The sequence below is a fragment of the Canis lupus genome, chromosome 16 (assembly GCF_048164855.1).
Source record: "Canis lupus baileyi chromosome 16, mCanLup2.hap1, whole genome shotgun sequence".
Lineage (NCBI taxonomy): Eukaryota > Metazoa > Chordata > Mammalia > Carnivora > Canidae > Canis > Canis lupus.
This window is the reverse complement of record NC_132853.1, coordinates 38,876,563-38,903,786: the sequence shown is the minus strand read 5'-3', so window position 1 is coordinate 38,903,786 and position 27,224 is coordinate 38,876,563. Positions and strand designations below refer to the sequence as shown.

The following is a 27,224-nucleotide window of genomic DNA, read 5'->3' as shown; positions in this document are numbered from 1 at the left end:
TATAAGTCTAATTTTGAGTATCTACTTTTTTTTAATAGATAATGTGTACTCAGCTCTGTGGGGAATACAAGATGAATAAAACATATGGAAACATCTTATTATTAAACTAAAGAAATAATAAAAGTATGCCATACTGCATACTGCACAAAATTATATATTGACTATCTAATGCATGCAGCACACTTTTAACTTTAAACCTAGCTAGCGATCTTTTAGCATATAAAACCAAAGAATCAGTTGAGTATTTTGAGCACTCATGTTCCCGTGAGTTTTATTACTCTTAAATAATATGAGGACACAAGAAGTGGGAGAGCATGGCATTTACCTTCAAGAGGTTTATTAAGAACAAGAGTTAAAGCAGTATATACTAGCCATTGTAGGAACTGAAAGGCGAGATCAGTGTGGGTGCATGTACATTGTAGAGGCTTTATGGGAGAGGTAAAACTTAGGTTAAAGTCTTGAAGAGTAGATAAGATTTAGGTATTCTAGATTGGGTAAAGAAAAATGGGCACATAATACACATGGGACAATGAAAAGTCCCCCTTAACAGAGTGAAAGGGAACTTTATATTGGGAAATAGTAAAAAATAGTTTAACCAGATTACAGACAGTTAAAAAAACCATTGTTGGAGGATGCTGGATAAGATTACATTAAACTAGGATATATGAAGTAGACAGGTATATTGATAAGAATATGAAGGAGGAAAAAAAAAAAGAATATGAAGGAGGCTGCTCTTGTAATCTTTGGGTCCGGACTAGTGAGTCAGCCATTAAACACGCCTCAAGGTATAGTCCTAGCCATTGTTTTCTCTTTGAATTCTCTTCCTTGCCTTGACTTCCAACAACCTTCTGCTGATCTCTTTACATCTATTCTTGCCCCCTTCCAATCTCTACCTTGCAGCTTGGGAGAATTTTTTTTAATGCAAATCTAGTCATAATGGTTCCCTGTTTAAACAAAATCCTTAGGGCTCCTGGTTGGCTCAGTGGGTAGAGCATAGAACTCTTGACCTTGTCAAGGTCATGGGTTCAAGCCACAAGTTAAGTATAGAGCTTACTTAAATCAGTAAAAATTTTAAAGTAAAACAAAATCCTTAACAAGACGAGCCACTGTCTCCCAACTTCTGCTTTCTAGCCATATGGATTTCTTTTCTTTTCTTTTCTTTTTTTAAGATTTTATTTATTTATTCATGAGAGACAGAGAGAGAGAGAGAAAAGATACAGGCAGAGGGAGAAGCAGGCTCCATGTAGGGAGCCTGATGTGGGACGTGATCCCAGGACTCCAAGGATCATGCCCTGGGCTGAAGGCAGGCGCTAAACCACTGAGCCACCCAGGGATCCCCCTGGATTTCTTTCAGTTTCCTAAATGTACCATTTTTCCCCCCCAGGGCCTTTGTATATGCTATTTTCTGTGCTAGAATGTTTCATCACCCACCTGCCTTCAACTAGTTAACTCTAATTTAAACTTCAGATCTCAGCTCAAGCATTTCTTGGAGCAGCCTCATATTAAAACACATATACTTAGACACGTTGTATTTCTTTTTTTTTTTTTGACACATTGTATTTCTTTACGGGATTAGATGACCAAACTCTAAGCTCCAGGAAGAGGGACTATGTCCATCTCTGTTCACCGTTGTATTCTCAATACCAGCACAGAGCTCAATAAATATTTGAAAGATGGATGAATTATAGATGGAGAAAAGTGAGTCGAAGAACATGTAAAGGGTGTTAATTCCTATCTCCCTTCTAGGTACCAAGACAAAGAAGCAAACTACATTGCCGTTTAAACCCATCAAAAAAGGAAAGAAGAGAAACCCCTGGTCTGATTCAGAATCAGATATGAGCAGTAATGAAAGTAACTTTGATGTCCCTCCACGAGAGGTAGAGCCACGGAGAGCAGCAAGTAAGGAAAAGTGAACAACATGCTAGATGTGCTGAAAGATCTGAATGGCCAGGAATTGTTATAGAGCAGTGATTATTAAGTTTTTGAAAAACGAAAGCATCTTTTAGAAGATGAAAGCTTAAATCTTCATGAAATGTTCTATCTGTAGATTAAATACTTCTGTAAACCCTCATTTATTCTTTGTCTATGTATGTTTTTTATAGCAAAAACCAAATTCACAGTGGATTTGGATTTAGACGACAGTTTCTCAGATTTTGAAGAAAGAATTCAAGATGAGGATTCTGTTCCATCAGATGTCAGCCCACATAAGGCCAAAGCTTCCCCAAAGTATGTTCTCTAATATGAATTTTATCATGATTGTTGTCAGTAGCCAATGATATATTCTTTGTTGCTTGACACAGTTAGAATTGGTTGTCAGAATGTTGGTTTTTATTTTGTTTTGTTTTTTTTTAATTCTAGACGTACTGCCAAAGAACTGAAGCCACAGAAAAGTGCCCCCCCAGGTATGTATTTAAGTAAAAATAGTGAGATGTCTTGCTTTACTGGGGCACTCAGATCCAGCTGGGTTCTAACCAGACTGCATTATCTAAGTCCGGCCTTGGAAAATAAATGTGGGTTCTTAGTAGCATTACATTGATGTTCATTAGGATTAGTTTTGCTCAGAAAGAGGTTCTACACTTGATATACTGAACGTAAGCATGTGCTTGCCATTTACTGTGCTAGACGCTAAAGGTACAAAAAACACCTGCCCATGAAGAATCCAGAAATTAGATAAAAGTTTATAAGCGTGTGTTTTAAATATTCAAGAAAAGTCTCAGACTTGGTTTTTAAATGGGGATTCAGAGCAGGAAACAGATTTTGTTGTGTTGCTTATGTGTACTATTTTCCTTTCCATTTGAAGTAATGGACCTTGATGCTGATGATGCCAAGGACAGTGTACCACTTTCTCCAGGTTCTACTGCTGATTTCTTGGCTGAAACTGAAATTGTAAACCCCCTTCCTAAAAAGAAGGTGGCCGTGAAGAAGATAGCACCAAAAAGTGAGCTTCAGTCTTTCAGATGGGTTAATATTGGGATTAAGTAACTGGCTGCCACAAGTCAATTTCAATTTTTTATACCCAAAAGTTACTCGTAATGAAATTAAACCTTTTCCAAATGGAAGCAACTATTTAGATCTTCATAATCAAAACTGGTGATCAAAAGGTTTAAAATCAGCATGTTTCTCAAAATGCCAGGCATTATCTAGCTCATTTATATGACAGGGACAGAGTTTATAAATAGTATAAAAGTTTACTGTAATACATAAACCTATAAAAAAAATAGATGCTGGGCAACCCCAGTGGTGTAGTGGTTTAGCACCACCTGCAGCCTGGGGTGTGATCCTGGAGATCCGGGATCGAGTCCCATGTCGGGCTCCCTGCATGGAGCCTGTTTCTCACTGCCTTTGTCTCGGTCTCTCTCTGAATGAATTAAAAAAAAAAAAAAAAAAAAGAGTGCTTTCTTATTAAAAAAAAAAAAGATGCTTAAAAATACTTTGGTTCTGTAATGTATTTTCAGCTCTGTGAGATTTTTTTCTTATGTTAAATATAAGTAATCAACAGCTTGCTAAAGAAAGTTCACAGAACAGTTTATCTAAGAGTGGGCACATGATGAATGCCTGTGTTGATTTGCAGGTCAGTCTTCCACCTCCACTACAGGTGCAAAAAAAAGGGCTGCACCAAAAGGAACCAAAAAGGATCCAGGCTTAAATTCTGATGTCTCTCAAAAGCCTGATCCCCCAAAAACCAAAAATCACCGCAAAAGGAAGCCATCCACTTCTGATGATTCCGACTCTAATTTTGAGAAGATGATTTCTAAAGCAGCCACAAACAAGGTGAGTATTTATCCTAGTCAGTCCATTTGTTCTAGGTGTTTTAAAAACCAAGATTGCTTTTAGTAATCTGACACTTTTTTTAATCTGACACATTTTTAAGGAAATAAATGTGGGGTGCCTGGGTGGCTCAGTTGGTTAAGCATCTACCTTCAGCCAGGTCCTGATCTCAGGATTCTGGGATTGAGCCCCATGTCAGGCTCCCTGCTCAGTGGGGAGCCTTCTTCTCCCTCTACCTCTGCCTTCCCCACCCCTGCCCTCACCACTTGTACTCTCTCTCTCTCTCTCTCTCTCTCTCAAATAAATAAATGTTTTTAAAAAAATGTAAATCTCATAATCCATTTAGCTTTTACTAGTTATGACAAAGTTACATTTAAAAATATGCCACTTAGTCAATGAGAGTTGCCTTACTTAGTTCTGTTTCTAACTAATTAGAAGAAAGGAAACTCCTTGAATTGTAGTCCGTTGATGTATTTTAATTATTTGGACTTCCTCTTATAGAAATCCAAGGGGGAGAGTGAAGACTTCCATCTGGACCTAGACTCAGGTGTGGCTCCTCGGGCCAAATCTGGACGTGCAAGGAAACCTATAAAGTACCTTGAAGAATCAGATGAAGATGATCTGTTCTAAAATGTGATTATTTTAAGTAACGGTCTTATCGAGCCCAAGACAGGTTTTAGAATTACCTGAATCCTTTAATTTCCTCCCCTCTGAATTTTTTTGGGGGGAGATAGTTTTAATTCAGAACCATCAAAGTGAAGTGTGTAGAGTACAAGTATCTATTACCCTTTTATAATACTGTCCGAATAATGGCCACCTCCTGGGCATTGTTTTCTTCTCTGCTTTGTCTTTGTTTGGAGTGTCTCTTGTCTTTAGAATCTGATTTTAAGTTCTTCTGGACTTTGAAGATGGTTGTATGTTCGCTTCGTCATAATATAGCTTATTGACTACTCATTAAGCTAAAATTGTAAAAGTGTCTAGTCTACCTCTTTTCCTACTTTCAGTAAATATGAGATACCACATGATTAATTCTGTTTTACCTTAGTTTTATAGGTAATTTTCCATCAGATAGAATTTTATAGTTCTAGTACAAATACTCCCCACTCAGCCTTTCGTGTGCGGAATTTCTGCTCAAGCATTGAGAAATTTATCCATTTGAATGTTAGCAGAGGCTGAAGAGAAACAGCCTGGCTATGTTTGTATAGCCTCAACACAGTCAATAGGGTGAAGAAAATTAGGCCATAAGTTATGGGACTATCTCAATTCTTGACTTGTCACCTCGACCTGTCTCCCAAGTTTGAATCTCCCAAACAACAAATATCTAGGGAGCACTGGATTGCAGAAAAGTGGGGGGACGGAGAGATCTTATACCAATGCCATCAATACTCAGCAGTGAGTGGTTATATCCATTTTGGAGAATCTCCATAATTTGCAACTTAGAAGTTTTTTTAAGGCATTTCTGTGTGTGACTTGATTGGTGTTATCAATGTTTTTGTAAATATTTACTATGTTTTTCTATTTCACTTAATTCTAACAGTATTTTACTTTAATAAAATGTTCTAAACATTGCAATCCATTGGTTGCCTTTTTTTCCCTTGCATTATACCTTTTTCTTTACTCTAAAATATACCCCTCTTCACTTCCCCTACCGAGAACTATTGCTGGTGTACCTACCTAACAGCTCCTGGCCATAGTAATAGGTCTAAGAGATAGGCATCCTGACCTAATCAAGGCCAATCAGATATTTCCCTAGGTTTCTATACATGGGTACAAAGCTCTTCATCTCCTTCATACTCTGAAGGCCTTGGCCCTCCATGTGCAAGTAGTTTCAAATATGCATGGTTGGTTTTTGGGGGTTTTTTTAAAGATTTTTATTTATTCATGAGAGATGGAGAGAGGCAGAGGAAGAAGCAGGCTCTCTGCAGGAGCCTGATGTGGGATCGAATCCCCAGCCCCAGGATCACGCCCTGAGCCAAAGGCAGACACTCAAACCGCTGAGCCACCCAGGCATCCCATTTTTTTTTGGGGGGGGGGTGGAGTTTTTTAATCGCTTTAACAACTATTTTGATAATCAGGAGATAATTCTTGATGATCTCAGTAAATTACATTACAGCAACTAGCTAATCATTTAGAAGATAAAGAAATGATAAATCCAATCCCTTCCTCACATCTTATACCAAAGTTAAGTTCAAACAGACAATATTTAAATGTCAAAAACAAAACCATTTAAAAATGTACCAGAAGAGGATGCCCGGGTGGCTCAGCAGTTGAGCACCTGCCTTTGGCCCAGGGCATGATCCTGGAGTCGCGGGATCAAGTCTCACATCAGGCTCCCTGCATGGAGCCTGCTTCTCCCTCTGCCTATATCTCTGCCTCTCTCTCTCTGGGTGTCTCATGAATAAATAAATAATTTTTTAAACGTGCCAGAAGAGGGGATCCCTGGGTGGCACAGCAGTTTAGCGCCTGCCTTTGGCCCAGGGTGCGATCCTGGAGACCCGGGATCGAATCTCACATCAGGCTCCTGGTGCATGGAGCCTGCTTCTCCCTCTGCCTGTGTCTCTGCCTCTCTCTCTCTCTCTCTCTCTGTGACTATCATAAATAAATAAAAATTAAAAAAAAATTTTTTTAATAAAAATAAAAATAAATGTGCCAGAAGAAAAGTAATCTCAAGTTACAGGGGCCTAAACCTAGCCCCAACGGTCGGGTTGATGAAGATCTGGAAAAATGAGCCATTTCATCAGAATCCGGGCCAAAAGGTCAAACTGTCCTAGCAATTCTCATTTTAAGAAATGTAGTTCAGAATAAAAATTGGAACATGGGGCGCCTGGGTGTCAGTTGGTTAAGCGTCTGATCTAATTTCACCACAGGTCATGAGACAGCCCATCCTCAGACTGCAGTGGGTGTGGAGCCTGCTTAAGATTCTCTCCCTCTGCACCCCCACATTGTCTCCCTCTCTCAAAAAGAAAAAGAATTGGGACATGTGCCTAATTGAATTTAAGTTTAAAAAAAGAGGACATGCAAAAAGCCATGAAACACAGAAACACAGGAAATCTCTCGTAGTTACATAATTTGGCAAAATGCTACCATGAGGGGAAAATGGGGCAAAATGTACAAGGGATTTCTTGTTTCTCAAAATTACACGTAAATCTACAATTATCTCAAGAAAAGCCACATACAAAGATGCTTATTGAAGTTGATAATAAAATTGAAAGGAACAATGTCCAACAATAGGAGACCTCAGTCAGATAATTAGCTTAAACAAATTATGGTACAATGAGAAATACCAGGTACTTCTTAGGAATGATCATATATATTACTGACTGACATGAAAAGATACCCAGGACCTTATAGAGTGAAGAAGCCTGGTTACAAATTAGAGGTGAAGTGGCTCAGTCAGTTAAGTGTCTGCCTTCAGCTCAGGTCTTGATCCCAGGCTTCTGGGATCAATTTCTGCATCCAGCTCCCTGCTTGGTGGGGAGTCTGCTTCTCCCTCTATGCACTCCCACTTGTGATCTCACATGCTCTCTCTCAAATAAAATCTTTAAAAAAACAACAAATCAGTTCCCATCTAAGTATGCATTTGTTTATAGAAGGAAAGCACATAAACCCTCTTTAGGAAAAAAAAAAAAGTCTAAAACATTTACCTTGTATAAGTAGAAGCATCCAATTCCTGATTTCAGCTCAGGTCATGATCTCAGGATCTTGAGATTGAGCCCCACGTCAGGCTCCACATTCAGCATGGAGTCTGCTTGTCCCTCTTCCCCTGCTCTCCCTCTCTCTCTCAAATAAATAAAATCTTGTTTTAAAAGTAGAAATTTGCTCCTGATCCGCAATGTACTTGCTAAGATTCCAAGTGAATATATCTCTTGACTTCATTCCTTAAGCCAATTGACATTCTAGAAGATAAAAATTCTAGTGGTAATAAACCTGGTTATATATACATTTAGACCCTTAATAGAATAGTTATTTTCTACACATGAAACATTGCTTAGATAAATACAGGCCACATCCATTAGAATTGCAAAAGAATAGTTAGAAAATAAGGGATTCGGGCAGCCCTGGCAGCTCAGCGGATTAGTGCCACCTTCGGCCCGGGGCCGGATCCTGGAGACCCGGAATCAAGTCCCGCATCGGGCTCCCGGTGTGGAGCCTGCTTCTGCCTCTGCCTGTGTCTCTGCCTCTCTCTCTGTGTGTCCTATGAGTAAATAAATAAAATCTTTAAAAAAAAAAAAGAAAGAAGAAAGAAGAAAAAAAAGAAAGAAAGAAAGAAGAAAGAAAGAAAGAAAGAAAGAAAGAAAGAAAGAAAGAAAGAAGAAAGAAAGAAAGAAAGAAAGAAAGAAAGAAAGAAAGAAAGAAAGAAAGAAAGAAAGAAGAAAGAAAAGAAAGGATTCAAAACTTGCATTAGTTGATAAATAATACAATAAGCTTACTAAGCCTTTTCTTTTAAAACACATTGTAACCCACTGTTCCTGCTGCAAGAGAATTTTTTAAGTGATTTCTGGCCATATTTTCCTAAAACCCAAAGACAAAAATTTTTTAATTCATTAACTGGCTTCTAGAGTGATAGATATCTGTTCTGACCCGCCCAGTGTCCCTCTCCTGTGTAATTCCACTTTTGGAAAATTATTCTGAAGTCCAGAAAACAAAAGGTTTGTGTCCAAAAGCATTCATGGTAGCTATTTACACTAGTGAAAAATTGGGAATAGAATAAGTGTCCTACAATGGAAGAATGGTTAAACTGGTACACCCTTACCATGTATTACAGAGTCATTAAAAATCATATTTTCCCAGAACATTTAACAGCACAGGAAAGTCATTGTATTGGGTATCAGGGAAAAAGGATACAAAAACTATCCATATACCAAAACTCATTGAATTATATTATAAAATGGTGTGTTTTACTGTGTAAATAGTGCAATAAAAAGCTAAGTTTTAGGGGCACCTGGGTGGCTCAGTTGGTTAAGCATCATCCTTTAGCTCAGGTCATGATCCCAGGGTCCTGGAATTTGCCGTGTCAGCCTCCCTGCTCAGGGGGAGTCTGCTTCTCCCTCTCCCTCTGCTCCTCCCCCTGCTCATGCTCTCTACCTCACTTACCCTCTCTCTCTCTCTCTCAAATAAAATCTTTACAAATACAATAAATTTTAAAAAGCTGTTAGTGTGAGTCTCAAACATAAACCAGTGCTTCTCAAACTTGTACTTAACAAATCCATTAGAGATCTTGTTGAACTGCAACTTCTGACTCAGTAGGTCTGGAGTGGGGTCTGAAGAGGCATTATCAACAATTTCCCAAGTGATGCCAGTGCTGCTGTTTGGAGACGCAACTTGGAAAAGCCAAGGTGTAAACCACACACCAGTGTTCCTTTATGTGTGGTCCCTAGACCAGCAGCATTAGCATGACCTGAGAGCTTGTTAGAAATTTAAATGATCAGGTCCATGATCATGGACTTAAAAGTACTAGTTTTAAGAAGTGCCCCAGTTAGGGGCAACTGGATGGCTTAGTTGGTGAAGTCTGGCTCTTAATCTCCACTCACGCCTTGATCTCAGGGTTGTGAGTTCAAGCCCTATGTTGGGCTCCATGCTGGAAGTGGAGCCTACTTTTAAAAAAGAAAGAAAGAGGGACGCCTGGGTGGCTTAGCGGTTTAGCGCCTGCCTTCCACCCAGGGTGTGATCCTGGAGTCCAGGGGTCAAGTCCCACATTGGGCTCCCTTCACGGATTCTGCTTCTTCCTCTGCCTCTCTCTTTGTCTCTCATGAATAAATAAACAAAATCTTAAAGAAAGAAGAAAGAAAGAAAGAAGAAAAAGAAAGAAAGAAAGAAAGAAAGAAAGAAAGAAAGAAAGAAAGAAAGAAAAGAAAAGAAAGAACCATTCCAGTTAATTCTGATGCAATCTGAAATTTAAGTATGCTATTGTGCATTGAAAGGCCAACTGCAGGTGGGCTCCCCTGGGTGGCTCAGAGGTTGAGCGCCTGCCTTCTGCACAGGGCGTGATCCTGGAGTTCTGGGATCCCCACATCCGGCTCCCTGCAAGGAGCCTGCTTCTCCCTCTGCCTTTGTCTCTGCCTCTCTCTCTCTCTCTCTCTCTCTCTCTCTCTCTCTCTCGTGTGTGTGTGTGTGTGTGTGTGTGTGTGTGTGTCATGCATAAATAAATAAATAAATAAATAAATAAAGTCTTTTAAAAAAGAAAGAAAGGCCAACTGCAGGGACACCTGGGTAGCTCAGTGGTTGAGCATCTGCCTTTGGCTCAGGGTATGATCCCGGATTCCGGGATGGAGTCCCATACTGGGCTCCCCACAGGGAGCCTGCCTCTCTCTGTGTGTCTCTCATGAATAAATAAATAAAATTCTTAAAAAAAAAAAAAAAAAAACGAAAAGAAAGAAAGGCCAACTGCAAGTTGCAGCAAAATGTCATGTTTTCCTTTGGATAATGAAATTTGGGTGATTTATGTTTTCTTCTTTGCATCTTCCTATAGTTTACAAATATAATAAATGTTACATGTCTTCTTTCCAGCTGAAAATAACCATAATTTTTTTCAGATTATAAAAGTAATATATGGATTCTAGTTCTAATATGATGCTGAACCTGTACAGCCAGGAATCCTTCTCAGGTGCCTGTTACTCATGTGTGGCACCACTGCAAAATCTGAGGGTGTCTGCAAGCTATGTTGAAAACCATGTAATGGTTAATTGTATGTGTCAACTTGACTGGGTTAAGGGATGCCCAGAGAGCTGAGTGTCTCTTAGGACGTCTCCGGAAGAAATTAGCGTTTGAATCTGTAGACTGAGTAAAGATCACCGCTGAGTGAAGATCAACGCGGCTGGGCATCACCTAATCCGCTGAGAACCTGAATAGAATTATTCAGTTGGGGGATGGCGCAGCGGTTTTGCGCCTGCCTTTGGCCCAGGGCGCGATCCTGGAGACCCGGGATCGAATCCCACGTCGGGCTCCCGGTGCATGGAGGCTGCTTCTCCCTCTGCCTATGTCTCTGCCTCTCTCTCACTCTCTCTCTGTGACTATCATAAATTTAAAAAAAAAGAAGAAGAACAAGAATTATTCAGTTGGTAGGGGCCGACTTGAGGGAACTGAGTTTCTCTGAATCACCACCTAAGCGGAGAGGGCCAGTAACAGGAGCAGATCTGTGACGGGGAGGGTGAAATTCCCCTTCTTGCGCGCGAGGCCACCTGGAGGGGGGAAAGACTACATTTCCCAGCCTTCCTTGCGGAAGGATATCCTGACCAATGATATGCGAGCAGTCGGTCACGGGGGCAGCTTCTGGGAGAGACCGCGGTGCGCTTATTTCTCCAGCCTTCGTCCCGACTCCGTGCCCTGCGTGCAGTGCTGCTGACCTGACCGTGGAGAACGAGGGCCATAGCCAGGGAGGGGTTTGCAAGGAGCCTGCTCCCCCAGGACTTTGGGGCGCAGAGCTCCCTGCCATCGATGAACAGCCCACCACCCTCCTTTTATGTAAGAGGAACAGGGATGCCTCGTGGCTCAGCGGTTGAGCAGGATCCTGGGACCGAGTCCCACGTCGGGCTCCCTGCATGGAGCCTGCTTCTGCCTCTGCCTGTGTCTCTGCCTTTCTCTCTGTGTCTCTCATGAATAAATAAATAAAATATCTTAAAAGAGGCGGGGGGGGGGGGTGGGAACCAGCTTCTCTGTTTAAGCCACTGTCTACTAGTTTTGCTGTTACCTCCGAACCTGGTGTTAAGTAATTGTAGAGCCAAGGGAGAGGTCAGGCAGGTCCGGTGTGTGAGGCAACCACGGAGCCGGCGGGGGGTATTGGGAGCCGCAGGCTGAAGCCCCCCGGAGAGGACAGGGAGCCTTGAGGGCCTGGGGACAGAAGGTCGCCTGTCCGGAGGATCTTCAGGCCTGGAAAGAGTTTGAAGGGTCAGACACGATGCAGCGGGACGGGTGGGGGTGTTATGGAGGTGCTGCAGGGCAACCAGGAAACCAGGCGCCCACCCTTTGGGGCCCGCGCCTTCCCCACCCTGGCCAAGCTGGGAAGGAAGACAAGAGAGGAATTTTACCACTAACCCGTCTTGGAGTTTTCATTTCTACCCAGGACCGGACATTATGATTACTGATCTCAGACCAAATTGGCCATTTAAGTGATCACAAGCTTTAGAGGTGATCAGAGTGAGCAACTGAGGCATGTGCCCCACCCCCGTTCTCAGGGTCTTGGGGGGAGATGAGCTGCAGCCTCTGCGACCCTCCCACCCCACTTCATTCATCCACCTGACAAATATTTACTGAGCATCTACCATGTGCCAGAAGCTGTTCCGGGTGCTAACACGGGACAGTGAACAAGGCACCAAAACTCTGCCCTCATGGAGCTTACGTGCTAAGGGAGATGGGTGCTACGTGGGATAAAAAATAAAAAGTACCAAGTATGTTATATAGTGATCGGTGCAAAAGAAATAAAATTGAGAAAGAGGACAAGGAGTAGAAGGTTAATTCTAGTCAGGGCCGCTAAGGAAAGCCTCACTAAAAGGCACAATTTATTTATTTTTTTTTTTAAGATTTTATTTATTCATGAGAGACAATGAGAGAGAGGCAGAGACACAGGCAGAGGGAGAAGCGGGCTCCTTGGGTGGAGCCCGATGTGGGACTTGATCCTGGGACCCAGGGATCACGCCCCGAGCCAAAGACAGACGCTCAATCACTGAGTCACCCAGGCGCCCCAAGGCAGCATTTCTATAAAGACTAAAAAACATTAGAGTAGCAGAGGGAGGAGACAATACCATCGTGCCCTGATGATATCACTTACTGGGTACAACCATGCGGTGCCTGCATATGTGTGTCCCCGTGTCACAGAATGGCTCCACAGCCTCACAGGCTAGGGTGAAGTGTCTGGGACAGAGATTGACTGTGAACCTGGGCAGGATGGGCCTCTCAGCCCAGCTCCAGATATTAAGTATGGCCAAGAATGGGGCCATGTGTCGCCAGCCCTGGATAGCATCAGTGACACCTCCTCTCAGGCTGGACAGCGCTATCTGGGAAGGACGATGGGCCCCAGAGATTGAAGTCTCCCCTGTCTGGCCCTGTGGCACCAGGGCTGGGGACACTGCAGTGTGACCATGCGCCTGCCTCACCCGAGCCCACCAGCTCTGCCATTTCCCACTTCTGACAGGCAGACAACCTGATGGGTTTTTTCCAGGCTGGGACAGTGGCCTGACCCAGCAGGGACCATGAGTACAGGGGCAGGGACCATTGGACAGGCAGGAGAGATGATGAGGTGTGTCCCTGAGCCCCCATGGCTGGGGCTGGGGGTCGGGGGTCGGGGAGCAGCTTTGCCAGAAGCAGGCAGAGGTCAGGGTTGGGAAGGTCAGCCATGCCCCCACCCCACATCCTGTTTTTGGAATGTGGGGCCCCAGCCTGTGCTTTCCTTTGGACTTTGTCCAAGGCAGTGTCTCCCCACCCAGGCCCACTCCCAAGGGAACTCTGCCTGACGGTGGGAGGGTTCCCCAGCACATCCATCATTAACCTAGGGTTTTTCCAGGTTGGGCTGGGCCGCTGAGCCAGTGTGGGTGAAGGGCACATTTCCCACCCCTTCCTGAAATTGGGCCAGGGGGTCTCTGTCAACACATGGAAAATTATACAGGCCCCCGTGGCTAAAGGAAAGAGGAAATGTCATGGAGGAGGAGAGTCTTGGCCTCCCCATTCAGAGAGGGACAGTCATGGTCCACTTGCAGAGTCTGGGTCCACCAGAGCCCCCAGAAGCCCTGGGGATTGTCAGACCCTGGGCAACCCAAGCTAGAAGGAGGACAGTTCCATGACGGGCTTAAGCACATGGGCTCCCAGCCAGTCAGGCCAGGCCTGAGACAGCGACCAGCTACATACTTGCTGTGTGACTGTGGGCAAGTTGCTGAGACCCTCTGAGTCCCAGCTTCCCTCCTGCCAGGGTCGTCAAGAGGATTAAATGAGCTAATTTGTGTGAAGGGCTCAGCACAGGGCCTGGTTGAGAGCAGGTGTGCAGGTGAAGGAGGGGAATGGTGTGCAGGTTGGGCAGATTCCTAGAAAGGCCTACAGGGGATGAACAGAATGTCTCAACCTCAGGGATCCCTTCCCTGGCCACTCTGGTCACCATGACTCATCCTGACTCTTTCTCTAAGGGACAGCTTTTCCTGCCACCTAGAGCCAGAGGATGTGATTCAGAGCCTTATAGGGGAAGAGAAGTCTATTTATTTTTCCCATTATAAAATAACATGCTTATTATAATAAATCTGGAGATTACAGAAAAGTGGGAAGAAAGCAAAAGCTTTTTTTTTTTTTAATTTTATTTATTTATTCATGAGAGACACAAGCAGAGGGAGAAGAAGCAGGCTCCACGCCGGGAGCCCGACGCAGGACTCGATCCCAGGATCACTCCCTGGGCTGACAGTGACGCTAAACCGCTGAGCCACCCAGGCTGCCCCAAGCAAAAGCTTTTTAACCACCAATGCCGACCACTCTTGATGCCTTCATGGTTTCCATATGGGATCTTTTTCTGGGCCCAGGTTTTCTTTGTTCTCCTTAATATGACTGGGACCTTAGCATTAAGACATAGAACTGGAAGGAAACCTGGAGGTCAGATGGCCCAGTGTCCTCAGTTAACACACCAGGAGACTGGCCCGAAGAGCTCAGTGACTGTGCTGCTGCCCCCAACTCAGCACCAAACCTCTCTCCAGCCCGGAAGTTGCCAGTCAGTTAATAGTGGGTCTAGACCTTCCAGTTTGGGGGCATCTGTAAGGTGGGCTTCCATAACCCACATCCCGCACCCCCTGTCAAAAGCAGTTGGTTCTGATTAACCCCCTCCCCCATTCCCAGAAGGAGACACAGCAGTGGGATGGGGGTAGGGGTAGGGGTGGCTTAGGGATCGAAAGGGAGGGCTGGCAAAGGCCAGCAAGGGGCATGGCCCTGTGTCTGTTCCCAAGGGTGGAGCCAGCCAACAGGGCCACCCTGTCCCTTTAAGAGAAGGGGGAGAGCAAGCCCCTCTCGGCCATTCTGTCCTGTCATCCATCCTGGCCAAATCCAAAAGGGAAAATGAAAAGGAGCCTAGGAGAAACAAGTCCCAGCCATCTCCCAGGATCCCTCCCTCAGCTCTAACACCTCAGCTGCAGCCACAGGGTGAGTGGGGTCAGGTGAGGGTCTGGGGGCACCAGGGGCCTGTGGGACCTGGGTGAGTGTGTGTGTGTGTGTGTGTGTGTGCGTGCACGCCCTTGGAGGAGGTTCTCAAGAGATGTGGGAGGCTGGAAGTAGAGGGACACCAGGGAGGAGATGGGAGAGGGCTGGGCCTGTACCCTGCCACTCCGGGGTGGGATGGTGGGGGACACCTCCAACAAAGGATACTACTGATAGAGTTATGGAAGTGGGACTACTTTTGTGTCCACCCCCCAATTCTGAAAGAAGTTCAGTGGGATGAGAGGGGCGAGAGAAGTGACAGGCAGAGAAAGGAGGTGAGGCGGCTCCGGGTCTGCTGGCTCCCACCTCTCCCAGGGGGGATCTGGAGTCGGGGGTTGGAGGCACCATGGTCGCCCATGGAAAGCATCTTCGAGCACATAAGGGCGCCGCTGGGTCTCCGCTTCCACGGTGCAGCGGGTGGCCGCGCCTCCTTGATGTCCATGTTCACTCCCTACAGATCTGGACTCTGGAGCACCAGGGTGGGGCTCCTCCCCAGCCCCTGTGGTCCCGGGGAGAAGGGCACCCACAGGGGCGCACCTCCTAACCCCTCCTGCCCTCCACCCCACCCCACCCCCGCGTCCCCTAGATACCACAATAGCCCAGCTGAACCCAGGCCTAACGGAGCCCTTGCCTCGCCCCAAGGTCAGAGGAGGGCTAGCTGACCCCCCCGGGGGCTGGGGGGGACGCTGGTCGGCGGCCTCTGACCCCCCCCCCCCCCCCCCGCGTCCCCAGCGCCATGGGGGAGTGGGCGTTCCTGGGCTCGCTGCTGGACGCCGTGCAGCTGCAGTCGCCGCTCGTGGGCCGCCTGTGGCTGGTGGTCATGCTCATCTTCCGCATCCTGGTGCTGGCCACCGTGGGCGGCGCCGTGTTCGAGGACGAGCAGGAGGAGTTCGTGTGCAACACGCTGCAGCCGGGCTGCCGCCAGACGTGCTACGACCGCGCCTTCCCCGTCTCGCACTACCGCTTCTGGCTCTTCCACATCCTGCTGCTGTCGGCGCCGCCCGTGCTCTTCGTCATCTACGCGGTGCACCGGGCGGGCAAGGGCGCGGGCGCGGGCGCGGGCGCGGAGGCGGAGGCGGAGGCGGACGCGGGCCCCGGGCCGTCCCCGCGCCGCCGCTGCTACCTGCTGAGCGTGGCGCTGCGCCTGCTGGCCGAGCTGGCCTTCCTGGCGGCCCAGGCGCTGCTCTACGGCTTCCGCGTGGCCCCGCACTTCGCGTGCGCCGGCGCGCCCTGCCCGCACACCGTGGACTGCTTCGTGAGCCGGCCCACCGAGAAGACCGTCTTCGTGCTCTTCTACTTCGCCGTCGGGCTGCTCTCGGCGCTGCTCAGCGTGGCCGAGCTGGGCCACCTGCTCTGGAAGGGCCGCCCGCGCGCCGGCCGCCGCCACCGCGCGCACGAGGGGGCGCAGCTGCTCCCGCCGCCGCCGCCGCCGCCGCCGCCGCGCCCCGCCCCCTGCGGCCCGCCCGCCTATGCGCACCCCGCGCCCGCCCGCGACAAGGCGTCCCTGGCCACCGCCCGCCAGGACCTGGCCATCTAGGGGCGGGCCGCAGGGGCTCCCGCCGGGCTGTCCCCGCGACCTTGGCCGCCCGGGCGCTTCCCGGCGCTCGCGGTGGCGGTGGCGGTGGCGGTGGCGTGGGGCCGGAGGCTGAGCTGCGGCAGGTCGCGATGCCAGCCTCATCCACGTGGCAGGGAAAGGGACGGGGGCCGCTGGGGAGAGCGCGTAAGAGGACACAGCAGGGCGCAAAACGGAGGTTCCGGTGGTGCCCAGGAAACAGAATCGTGACACCAGCTTCCCAAGGGCCTCCCCTTGTTCACGCTGGGTGGCCGCCCTAGGTGTGTGCTCACATGTACACTAGGTATGGCGTGAGCTGTGTGTGCATATGCACATGTAAGACCCGTGTGAGCTGTGTGTGCGCGTGCATGCATGTGTCCTGAGTGAGCTGTGTGTGTGCATTGGGTGTGCACAGCTACATCCTACGCGGGCTCTCCGTGTGTGTGTGTATACCTTGTGTGTGTGAGTCCTGTGCATGTGTGCATCTGTATGTCCTGTGTGAGTGTGTATGTCTATGTGTGGCTGTGAGGGAGAATGAGAGAGGGAGATCTCTGGCAAGGTGCCAACAACAGCCACAGTGGCACTGCAGAAGCTCTCCGCTCTTAATGGAGCCCACACAGGGAGGAGAGAGGTGCCCCTTCCCCCTGGGCAGGCCCCAGAGCTGTAGGGCTTGTGGGCACCATCCACACGCTCGACTGTGTCGCCAGACCAGGGTGGCCAAACCCTCCCTTTGATGGAAGCACAGTGGGGGTGGGCAGTAGGGTCAGCAGGATTCTTTTCTGTCTTCACTTCCTCACCTGGCTGCTGTTCCCCAAGTTCATAAACATGGCCAAGTTCCTTCCATCCTCAAAAGAAATATGCCCTAAAACGTGCTCCGGGCCCTGCATTTCCCTGCAGCCACCACCATCTTCCCTCCTGGGGGGATACTTGGCTGCCTCTTGTCCCCCTCCTGTATCTTCTCTGCCCCATCTGTCTTCCTCCCTTGTACCCCAGCGGTGCTGATCTCCATAAGCTCACCCAGGACCTAAGTGACATCCAGCGGCCCCATCTGACCACGCCCTGGGCCTTATCCAACCCTGCTGAGCAGGCCACCACCACCCACTCTACCGTCTTTTCTCCTACGTCCCTGGTCCCCCCCTCTTTGTCCTGGACTCTCCGGCCCGTACTGCACACAGCGGGCAGAGGGGTCTTTCTAAATGGTCCTCCTGCTTACTCTCTCGGGGGCTCCCTGTCATCAGGATAAGTCCAGTGCCTGGATGAAGCTTCTGAAATCCCAACCCTGTCCCCGCTGGCCCCAGCCCCACTGCATGGGCTTCCTATGGTTTCTGCACTCAAAGCATAGAGTTTTTCCTCTTCTTACCAGGCATAGTGACCAATCTCCTTCTAGATGTTACAACGTGCTGTTTCTTGGCCTGGAGCAGCCTGCCTGTCTGCAGCACTCCCACCTCACCTAGCTAATTCCTGCCTACCTTTTGGTCTCATTAGGGAAGAAATAGATGCCTTCCCTCACAGCGCCCACACCCAAGTCAGAACTAGGTGCCCCATAGCACCCATGCCTCTGCAGGCAGAGCACATCTGCTGGATGGCATTGCTTGCTCCTCCACACTGGCCCATAGTAGGTGCTTAGTAAATTTGTGTTGATGAGGAACTGAAGGTGTCTCTGGGGCCCAAAGGCTTATCCATGCTCATGGCAGGCAGCAACATCTCTCTGATGACAGTCAGTTATGTGTGCAAAGCCTGGACCTCCAACAAATTCAGATGGGGATATCCAGCTGTTTTCCAGATGTGTTCATTCAAGAAATATTTGTTGAGCACATACTATACGCCAGGCAATGTTCAAGATCAGCACTGTGCAAGAGAAATAGGATGTGAGCCACATGTGTAATTTTAAATTTTCCATTAGCTACATTAAAAAGTAAAAGGAAACAGATGAAAGTAATTTTAATAACATATTTTCTTTAACCCAGTATATCCAGAATGTTATTTCAACACATCATCGATATAAAGAAGTCTTAAGGAGATATTTTACATTCTTTTTTTTTGTACTAAGTCTTTGAAATCTGGTGTGTGTTTTATGCTTAGAGCACATCTCAGTTTGGACCAGCCACATTTTGAAGGCCCAGTCACCACACTTGGCTAGTGACAACTGTATCGAACAGAGCAAACTTGACGTTGGGCTTCAATAGTGAACAAAACCTGCCTTCGTGAAGCTTACATTCTGGTGGGAAGGAGGGCAGTAGAATATACCACCAGGTATTGCTCAAAATAAGGCGAGACAGTGACTATCCCTGAGGTGTGACCCTGGAACAGAATGTAGCAAAGAGCTAGCCCTGAAGCTGGCTCCAGGAAGGGCATTCCAGGTGGAGGGAATGGTGAGTGCAAAGGCCCTGAGGCAGGAATACGTTGGGGGTATTTGAGGGCAGCAAGAAGGCCATGTGGCTGGAATAGAGTAAGGGATGGGAGTGGGGGTCACCAGCACCTCAAATGCAACCCCAACTGCCTTAGTTTCCCATCTCAATGTTGATGTCTCCATCCACCCAGGCCACCTCCACCAACTACTGCCAAAGCCTGTCTTCTGCCCGCCTCCCATGTCCTGTCAATCACCTGGTCTTCCCATTTTGCCACTTAAGCATTCTTCCCCTCATGCACTCTCACCCCTTCAGAGTCTGCCCAGGGCCAGCCCTGTCACCGGTGGCCTGGAGAGCTCCCACGGCTTCCACTCTGCTCCCTGCAATTCCCATCTGAACAGCTAGCTCACTGGCTTGAAATCCTTCACTCCCATCACTCTCAGGGTCAAGTCCGGCTCCTGGACCAGCCCTGGCCTGTGCCCATCCCTGCCCCTCCAACTTACTTCTTCCAGCATTCCAACGGAAATGGTTAAAGCACAGAGCTGGTGATGGTTTGTGATCACATGAAGCTATTTATCACCTCTGTGCCCCTGCTTGCTGACTCTTCCCCTTAGACCTTCAGCTGGGAGGGGGCACCTCTTCCACGAAGCCTTCTGATATTTGCCCCAGGCCTGGTTAAATGCCCCGTGGGAGGCCAGAGATACTGCTAAACATCCCCCCATGCACAGGACGGCCCCCCACCCCAACAAAGAATCCCTAAGCCCAAAATGTCACTTGTGTGGTGGTTGAGAAACCACTCAGCAGCGATGGACTGTGAGCCATGGAAAGCAGCCTCAAGCTCCAGCCAAAGGTACTACTGGGGCAGGGGGCACTTTGTAAAGGTGGGGCTGCTGCTTTAGTCGCCACAGTGAGGGCAACCCTCTTGGCATTTGGTAGGGAGAGGCCAGAAATGCCATGATGCCCTCCTACAGTACAGAGTTGTCACATGTGGGGTCACCCGTGGCTCAGTCGGTAGAGCATGTGACTCTTGATCTTGGGGTCATGAGTTTGAGCTCCAGGTCAGGTTCAGGGCTTACTTTAAAAAAGAAAGAAAGAAAGAAAGAAAGGAAAGAAAGAAAGAAAGAAAGAAAGAAAGAAAGAAAGAAAGAAAGAAAGAAAGAAAGAAAGAAAGAAAGAAAGAAAGAGAGCAGCCCGGGTGGCTCAGCGGTTTAGGGCCGCCTTCAGCCCAGGGCGTGATCCTGGAGACTCAGGATCGAGTCCCACAGTCCCATGTCGGGCTCCCTGCATGGAGCCTGCTTCTCCCTCTGCCTGTGTCTCTGCCTCTCTGTGTGTGTGTGTGTCTCTCATGAATAAATAAATAAAATCTTAAGAAAGGTCACACATGACTTTAGGATGTCCCACGGGACAGTCACACAATGTCACACAAACCTCTCTATAATTGCCTGAGCCCAAAGCCTGATCTGTTTTACATGTAAGACATTATTAGGGTTTTGTTTGGGGACTTTTTTCTTTTTTTTTGGTACGGTTATTATTATATATTGCCAGCTTTTATTTGAACATTCACCCATACTCCTTAAGTTTCCTGGGCTTCTTGTACTGAATGGCTTCCAACCTTCTCACATCTTTTAAATCCCAATGTATTAATTAAAAGCAGAAGCAATCATAGGATGATGTCATCATGGGCAAAAACACACTGAAATTCATAATCCTTTTCCTTTGTTTCTCCTTTACGCTACAGGGTGATAGCATAGTGATTTTTGTAAAGCACGTGGGCAGGTATGTTATGTTAAATTTCTGTCCTAGTCAAAGTGTCAGAAAAAATTTGCTGGAGGACGAGAACCCCTGTCCCCACACGCACGCTGGCCCGCCGGACGGCGAGATAAGTGAGGCGCTGCCGCCACCCGGTGGCCGAAATGGAAATGGCAGGCACCCCACCCCCATGGAAGGAGCTCGCCCTGCCCAGGCGCCCTGCTAACCGCCCCCAGACACAGCCTACACTGCCACCCCCCAGGACCCTCAGACCTCAGTGCTTGCCGCTTCACTGGGGACATCAGGGCTCCAGGAAAGATCTCTGGCTGAGGCGTGGGAGTCCTGAGTACTGGTCCCCCATCTGCGATGAATTCACTGTGTGACCCTGGGCAAGGACACTGCCCTCACTGGGCCTTGACGTGTAGTGTGGAGGGTGGACAAAATTGCTCTTTTTTTTTTTTTTTTTTTTTAAGATTTTATTTATTTATTCATGAGAGACACACAGAGAAAGAGAGAGAGGCAGAGACACAGGCAGAGGGAGAAGCAGGCTCCATGCAGGGAGCCCGACGTGGCACTGGATCCCGAGTCTCCAGGATCACGCCCTGGGCTGAAGGCGGCGCTAAACCGCTGACCCACTGGGGCTGCCCCAAAATTGGTCTTTGATGCCACTACCTGCCTGTCACAACTGATCCTCTCAACCAGGAGCAACCAGGTTCCCCTGCAACCTGTCTTCTGTGCCTCCTGCCCACAGAGTGACTTCAAGGGCAGGCAGGGGAGGGTAGGACAGTCCTTCTTGGTGGCACCGGGATGGATGGGCTGGCCTTCTAAGCTTCCCCCCAATCCTATGTTCCTGTTAGGTTACCAAGGGCTCCTGACCCAGGTACCCATGCCAACTACCACTCCTCAAGGTCGAGTCCAAAATAGAACTCCTCTGCCACTTAGTGACCCCCCAGACCCAAGCCCTGACTTCCAAGGGCTGGGGACTCTCCGAAGGCAGGGGCTGGCTTCCTCCCTCGGACTGGGGACTCTCTGAAGGTCGGAACAGTTCCTCCTGTCCCCTCCCCACCTCCAGACTGGAACTCCCTGACATGGGCTGTGTAGACCCCTAGACCAGGCCTAGCTTATTCCACCAGAGACCCCAGCACAGCCAGGCAGGCGACTTGTCCCCCCTGCTCATACCCAACCCCCCATCCCCAGCTCCCTGCCCACACCGTGAGAGAAGGCAGCTAGGCAGTGAGGCTCTGAGGCACGTGTAGAATAAATATAACTTTATTCTTTATCCAGTAGATCTCAGTGGAAAGTCCAACAGTAACAGGCGCACCAGCGGGCTCTGAGGGGAGGAGACCCCAACCCCGGGGCAAGGAGGGCAGGGCAGAGCCAGCTCCCCCAGCCTGGGGGTGCAGGGGGTGAGGGGAGGGGACCCCCTGGAGGCCCGTCCTGCGGGGCAAGGAGGGGGTACAGGTATGGAGTGAGGGGCGGGGGGCAGGCTAGGGAAATGGGAGGAACTCAGGCCAAGTGTGTCTGTTGGCCCATCTGTGCAGGTGTGTGTGTGTGTATGTGTGTGTGTGTGTGTCTAGGGGCCCTGTGGGCAGTGCTGGTGGCTGTGAGGCTGGGGGACAGGTGCAGCTTGAACTCCTTGGCCAGCCCCTTCACGGTGGGGGCTGGAGGGCTTGGATGACGTGAGCCCTGCTGGACAGGCAGCTCTGCCGAGGCCACGGGGCTGAGAAACACACGGGTATGTTGAGGCCCCCCCTTGCTGGGCCCCTGCCCTCTCTCGTGGGAAGCCTCCTCATTCTGGGGGCTGCCTGAAACTGTCCACACCCAGTGGTTAGGCAGAGGGAGTAGGGGAGGGCAGACCTCGGAAAGTTAGTACTTCACAGTTTTAAAGAGAAAACTTAGGAGGAAAAGGCTGGGGAGGAGGGCTAGGGGGTGTGGGAACATGGAGAGAGAGTGGGAGCCCCTTCCGGGCCACTCCCCCCTCCCAGGCCCACCCCCCTCCAGCTCTGGATCCAGCTCCCCCCAATACACAGCACAGATTCCTTCAGTATAAATGTGCTTAAAATGAAAATTCTTATTAAAAAAAATCAAAACCAAAAAAAAAAAATTAAAATAAAAACAAAAACCAGCGAGAATTAATACCTGGGGGTTGGTATGGCAGGGTATGTACAGGGGGAACCCCCCACCCCTCTGGCCCACCCCCTCTGTCACCAACCAAGGCAGGGGGGGGTTCCCGACCGGGGGGGCAATGGCTTGCGGGTTCTGAGTATGGGGGAGCCAGGTCCTGGCATTTGCTGGTGATGAAGATGTGGCGAGGGGGGCAGAGGGCTGTCTTGATGAACACAAGGCCCCCAGGCTCCATCCTGAGGCCCAGGACCAGCGGTCCACACGCAGTTCACGACCTTGCCCGTGATGTCAGCCCAGGCTGCAGGAGCAGGCAGTCCTTCCTGCCCAGGCCTCCATCTGAAGAGTCACGGCCTCCTCCCTCCTGTCCCCGAGGAAAGGGAGGACAGGTTTGGGGGGTAGGGCCGGCAGGGGTCTCATGGTTGGTAGAAAGGCAGAGAAAAGCCAGGGCGTGGGGTGAGGGCTGTGTCCACCGGGCACGGGCAGTCACGGGGAGTGGGTGGCCGGGCTGCTTCTGTTTGAGCTGGGGCTGAGGCTAGGGCTACAGCTGCCGGGTGGGGGGGCCAGGCCGCCCCCATCCCGCCCCCCGCCCCCCGGTTGTCCACTCAGAGTGTCCAGGCCCTCGGAGTTCTCCAGCATTTCCTGGATGAGAGGTGGCATGGAGCCCGGGATCTCCATCTTCAGCGTGATCACCCGCTCAGCCCCTGCAGGAGAGGAGGAGCTGAGGTCAGCATACCGGTCTGGCCTCACAAAGCTCCAGGAGGGAGGGGGCACGGGTGGGAGGGCCGGTTCCACCAACATGGACATCCACTATGGACCGAACTCGGGCCTCAGTTCTTCGACGGAAGCCAACTCTCTTGAGCCGCCAAGTCTAGGGGCAGCAGCTGTCTCAAGCTCAGGCCCTGACATCAGACTGCCTAGGGCTCCTGTGTGCTGTGTTTATGGATTCTCCTACAGACCCCTCAAGAACAGCTGTGAACACCACCATCATCCCCATTCCTCAGATGGGAAGGTGAGGCTCAGAGCTGCTGGGTGACCTGCTCAGTGCACACCCATACGCTCTGGTGGCAAAGCCATGCCCTCAACTACCGTGCAAAGGTGACAATGCCAGCTTCGAGCTCACAAGCAGGTCATGTGGACCCGGTGAAGTCCAGATGAGTTTGGGCATCGTCGTGGGCACAAAAGCATAGGGCATCAGCTCACATGTAGGGGGCCTGACTCTGGGCATGGGCAGGGGGTCCCGGGCAGGGTGTTGGGAGTCCAGCTCTCGCGGACACACAGGGCATGAGCCTCACCCTTTGCACTGATGCTTCGCAGGTCTGTGATCTTCATCAGCATCTTGGGGAACATGTGGGGGCGGCTGGGCCTCCGTTTCCGCACATAGACCTTCAGCGCCTCCAGCAGCGGCTCTTGAAGCATGTCCACCCTGTCTGGCTGCTCCAGGTCCTGCCGGTCTGAGGAAGCAGACGCCCCCTGAGCAGCGGCCGGGACAAGCAAGGCACACAGCCGCGCTCCCAGCCTCGGCCACTGGGGGGCACGCTGGCCCAGGCCACAGGCTGAGGATCTCTGCTCCCGGGACCTCCCCACACAGAGCAGTGGACAGGTCTGTGTGCTGTGAGAAACGCCCTGAGAGGCTCTTAAGTGTGAGCAGAGGGCATCTGGGGTTGGTGTTGCCCACACTGTCCTTTCGGACAGCTCAATTCATAGGGATGGGAGCCCGAACACAGGCTGTGTCTTTCTCAGGCAAAGGGAGGATGACCAGGTAGGTCTCACACCCACCCATTACCATGGATACCAGCACAATGTCAAAACTCTCATTAACAATCAAATAATAACTGCAGCCAACATTTACTGAGCCTTACTGGAGACAAACTGTGTCTTATTTATTACGCTCTTAATCGCCCCCCATCAACCTTATGAGGCGGAGACCATTATTGCCCCATTTTAAAGGAACGGGGGCTCAGTGAAGTTCAGCAACCTGCTGAAAGTCATAAGCTGGCCAGGATTTGAACCTGGGTGGTCTGACCCTCAAGCCCTCACTCTTAAGCCCCCTAGAAAGGGCATGGCCTGCAAATGGCAAACGAGATGTCAAGTCTCCAGCTCCACTCCTTTACTGTGTGGCCACAGACCCGCCCCAGCCCCTCTGGGTTCTTGGTTCAGCCCTCTGAGAAGGGCCTGACAAAGGCCGAGGTCCCCTGCTGATCTGAGCCCGGGCTGCTGCCTGGAAGGGACTCTGGGGGCTGCCCCACCACCCTGAACCTGGCTCCCCAGCCCCAGGCTCCCTGCCCACCTCCACAGATGAGACAAATGGCACTGAGAAGACCAGTCTCAGCATCATCCATCTCCAGGGGCAGCAGCTGGTTGGCGAAGGCGAAGACCAGGTCTGTGAGGGGGCCAAAGCCGGCATTGTGCATCTGGGTCCGGTTCAAGGTCAGCCCATCTGAGAAGGTCATGGTGTCCTGCTCGGGCGTGTACCGCGTGCAGATCCGCAGGATCTGGGTGCAGAGGATGCACGAGCTCAGGGACTTGACCCATCTCCCCAGCACTTCCAGTACCAGCATCCCCACACAACCACCTGGCGGGCAGCCAAACCAGTGCCGTCCGATAGTCCGATAGAACCTTCGTCCGATAGAACCTTCCGCAATGATGTGAAATGTTCTATGTCTGTACCACGCAAATAGTAGCCACTGGGCACTTGAAATGTGGTTAGTGTAACTGAGGAACTGAATGGAATCTAATCTTAATTTAAAGAGCTACACACAGCAAGCAGCTACTGCACAGTGCAGATCTAGATCACCTGGTCTCCATGAAGAGAATCTAGACAGCAACTAGAATTTTTAGGAGGCAAGGACCTAGCAGGTTTAGGTCTACAGTTCCCAGGATTGGGTTCACAGCAGAATTCCATGAATGTGTATCAGCTTCAACCATTTCAAACCCTGATCCAGGTTTGAAACTCTTGCATCTGGGGCAGTTGACTACCCAGAAATGCCACATTCTGCTCCTCCCACCCCATCCCTACCAGGAAGCTTCAGCCTTGTCACCTCCCAGGTTCCCCACCCTGGAAGTGGCCAAGAGGGGACAGGTGGGCCAAGCCCATTAAGGAAGTCAAGGAGGAGAGTCCTCTAGCCTTGACTATGACATTCCCTACCATGCACATCCTGCTTCTAGCCTGGCCACCCTCTGCCCCGCCAAATGCCCTGCATTCCCCTGAATCCAGCTGGTCTCACCCCGTTGGTCCTCTCACACCCTGTTTTTAAATTAGGGCCCTCCCATGTGCCCCTTCTGTACAACCCGAGATGCTCCCTCCTCTGTTGACACCTTCCCTGCCCCCCGCCCCCCTGCAGCTGGCTCTCTCTCCCTCAGGGAAGGGACAGCCCTCCCCATCTCCAGCCAGTGCTCAGCACAGTTTGGTAACCTCTGTTTATGTATCTGCTGCCTCTACCCACAGAAGGTTCTCAAGAGAGGGGCCAATGTTGTGTCCACTTCCATTCCTAACACCCAGCTCAAGGCCTGGCCACACAGGGTCCTAGGTGAATCTTTATTAGACTGAAGATGGGCAGATGTGCAGTGGGGTGAAAGGTTCAGCGGAAAGATGGGGTGAACGTGGATGGGTGCGTGTGTGGGTACATGGGTGAAGCAGTGTACATCCAGATGCCAAGGGGCTAAGTGAACAGGTGGACACGTTGGGGAAAGGAAGGGTAGACATTTGGGTAGGAGGCGCTTGGACAGATCGATTCCAGATGTGTTTGGGGAAGGTGGTTATCTGAATGGCAGGACCTCCTCCAAGGACTCAGGGGCAGTACCCGGGTGGGCAGGGTGCAGACCCTCACCAGGATGTCCAGGCAGGCAGCCTTGAGGAGGGTGATCTGGTCAGCAATGGTGAGGGTGGTGAAGCCGGGCAGTTGCTTGGCGAACTCCACAGTCTTAATGATGCACTTGGTTGAGAGTTCACTGAACTTGTCCCAGAGGTCAATGTCCAGAGAGACACGTTGCTCTGAGCTGTTGTTCTGAGAGGACGGGGGAGAGTGAGGGCCTTCTCCTCATGTACCCCTTCTCGGCCTGACTCTGCCGCCCCCACAGGCCTGCCCTCCACCCACTTCACTTCCTGAGATCTCCTTGATCAGGAAGCAGTAGGAGGAAGAAGAGGGGAAGGGACAACACGGAAGCCCGGGCAGGAGTGAGGAGGGGCAAGATGGGCCCTGTGGCCCCGGGCACACCCCACCCTGCCAGGATGGGGGAAACCATACCGTAGTGTATTTGCCCAGCTGGCAGAGTGCAGGGAAGGTTTCCTGGTGTGCTTTGCGCACCTTCTCGATGAGCTCCCCCACCTCGGGCGTCAGCGTGTAGCTCTCAGAGCACTCGGGCTTGGGCGCCTCCTTCTTCTTCTTGTTTCTGTCGTTCCTCACAGCTGTGGAGGGCAGAGGCCAGGGTTACAGCAGGTGTAGGCAGGGGCCCATCCCCGCCCGAGCTCCTCCCCACACAGAGCCGCTGGCTGCCAAGGAAGTCACCCGGCCAGGCCTGGCGCACGC

The 27,224-nt window shown here is 50.1% G+C and overlaps 3 protein-coding genes across 7 annotated transcripts in view; 2 read left to right on the top strand and 1 right to left on the bottom strand.

Moving 5' to 3' along the window:
* Positions 1 to 5,340, top strand: part of TOP2A (DNA topoisomerase II alpha) — a 29,953-nt gene extending 24,613 nt beyond the window's left edge. Inside the window, exons 30-35 of the mRNA XM_072780465.1 lie at positions 1,747 to 1,899; positions 2,103 to 2,226; positions 2,359 to 2,402; positions 2,801 to 2,938; positions 3,572 to 3,771; positions 4,270 to 5,340. Of these exons, the coding sequence (XP_072636566.1) occupies positions 1,747 to 1,899; positions 2,103 to 2,226; positions 2,359 to 2,402; positions 2,801 to 2,938; positions 3,572 to 3,771; positions 4,270 to 4,398 (788 nt within the window). The 3' untranslated portion in view covers positions 4,399 to 5,340. The remainder of the gene's footprint in view (positions 1 to 1,746; positions 1,900 to 2,102; positions 2,227 to 2,358; positions 2,403 to 2,800; positions 2,939 to 3,571; positions 3,772 to 4,269) is intronic.
* A 9,367-nt stretch (positions 5,341 to 14,707) lies between these two features.
* Positions 14,708 to 16,462, top strand: GJD3 (gap junction protein delta 3). Its single transcript, XM_072782138.1, has 2 exons — positions 14,708 to 14,871; positions 15,658 to 16,462. The coding sequence occupies exon 2, from the start codon at positions 15,662 to 15,664 to the stop codon at positions 16,460 to 16,462; it is 801 nt and encodes a 266-aa protein (XP_072638239.1). The 5' UTR covers positions 14,708 to 14,871; positions 15,658 to 15,661.
* Positions 16,463 to 21,827: 5,365 nt separating this feature from the next.
* The window catches only part of RARA (retinoic acid receptor alpha), a 44,416-nt gene continuing 39,019 nt past the window's right edge, over positions 21,828 to 27,224 (bottom strand). For all 5 annotated transcript variants that reach the window (XM_072780460.1, XM_072780459.1, XM_072780462.1 and 2 more), the window contains 5 exons: positions 26,943 to 27,103; positions 26,526 to 26,702; positions 24,986 to 25,190; positions 23,991 to 24,149; positions 21,828 to 23,399 (listed from right to left, as the gene is read on the bottom strand). In XM_072780460.1, coding sequence (XP_072636561.1) covers positions 23,182 to 23,399; positions 23,991 to 24,149; positions 24,986 to 25,190; positions 26,526 to 26,702; positions 26,943 to 27,103 — 920 coding nt within the window. In that variant the 3' untranslated portion in view covers positions 21,828 to 23,181. The remainder of the gene's footprint in view (positions 23,400 to 23,990; positions 24,150 to 24,985; positions 25,191 to 26,525; positions 26,703 to 26,942; positions 27,104 to 27,224) is intronic.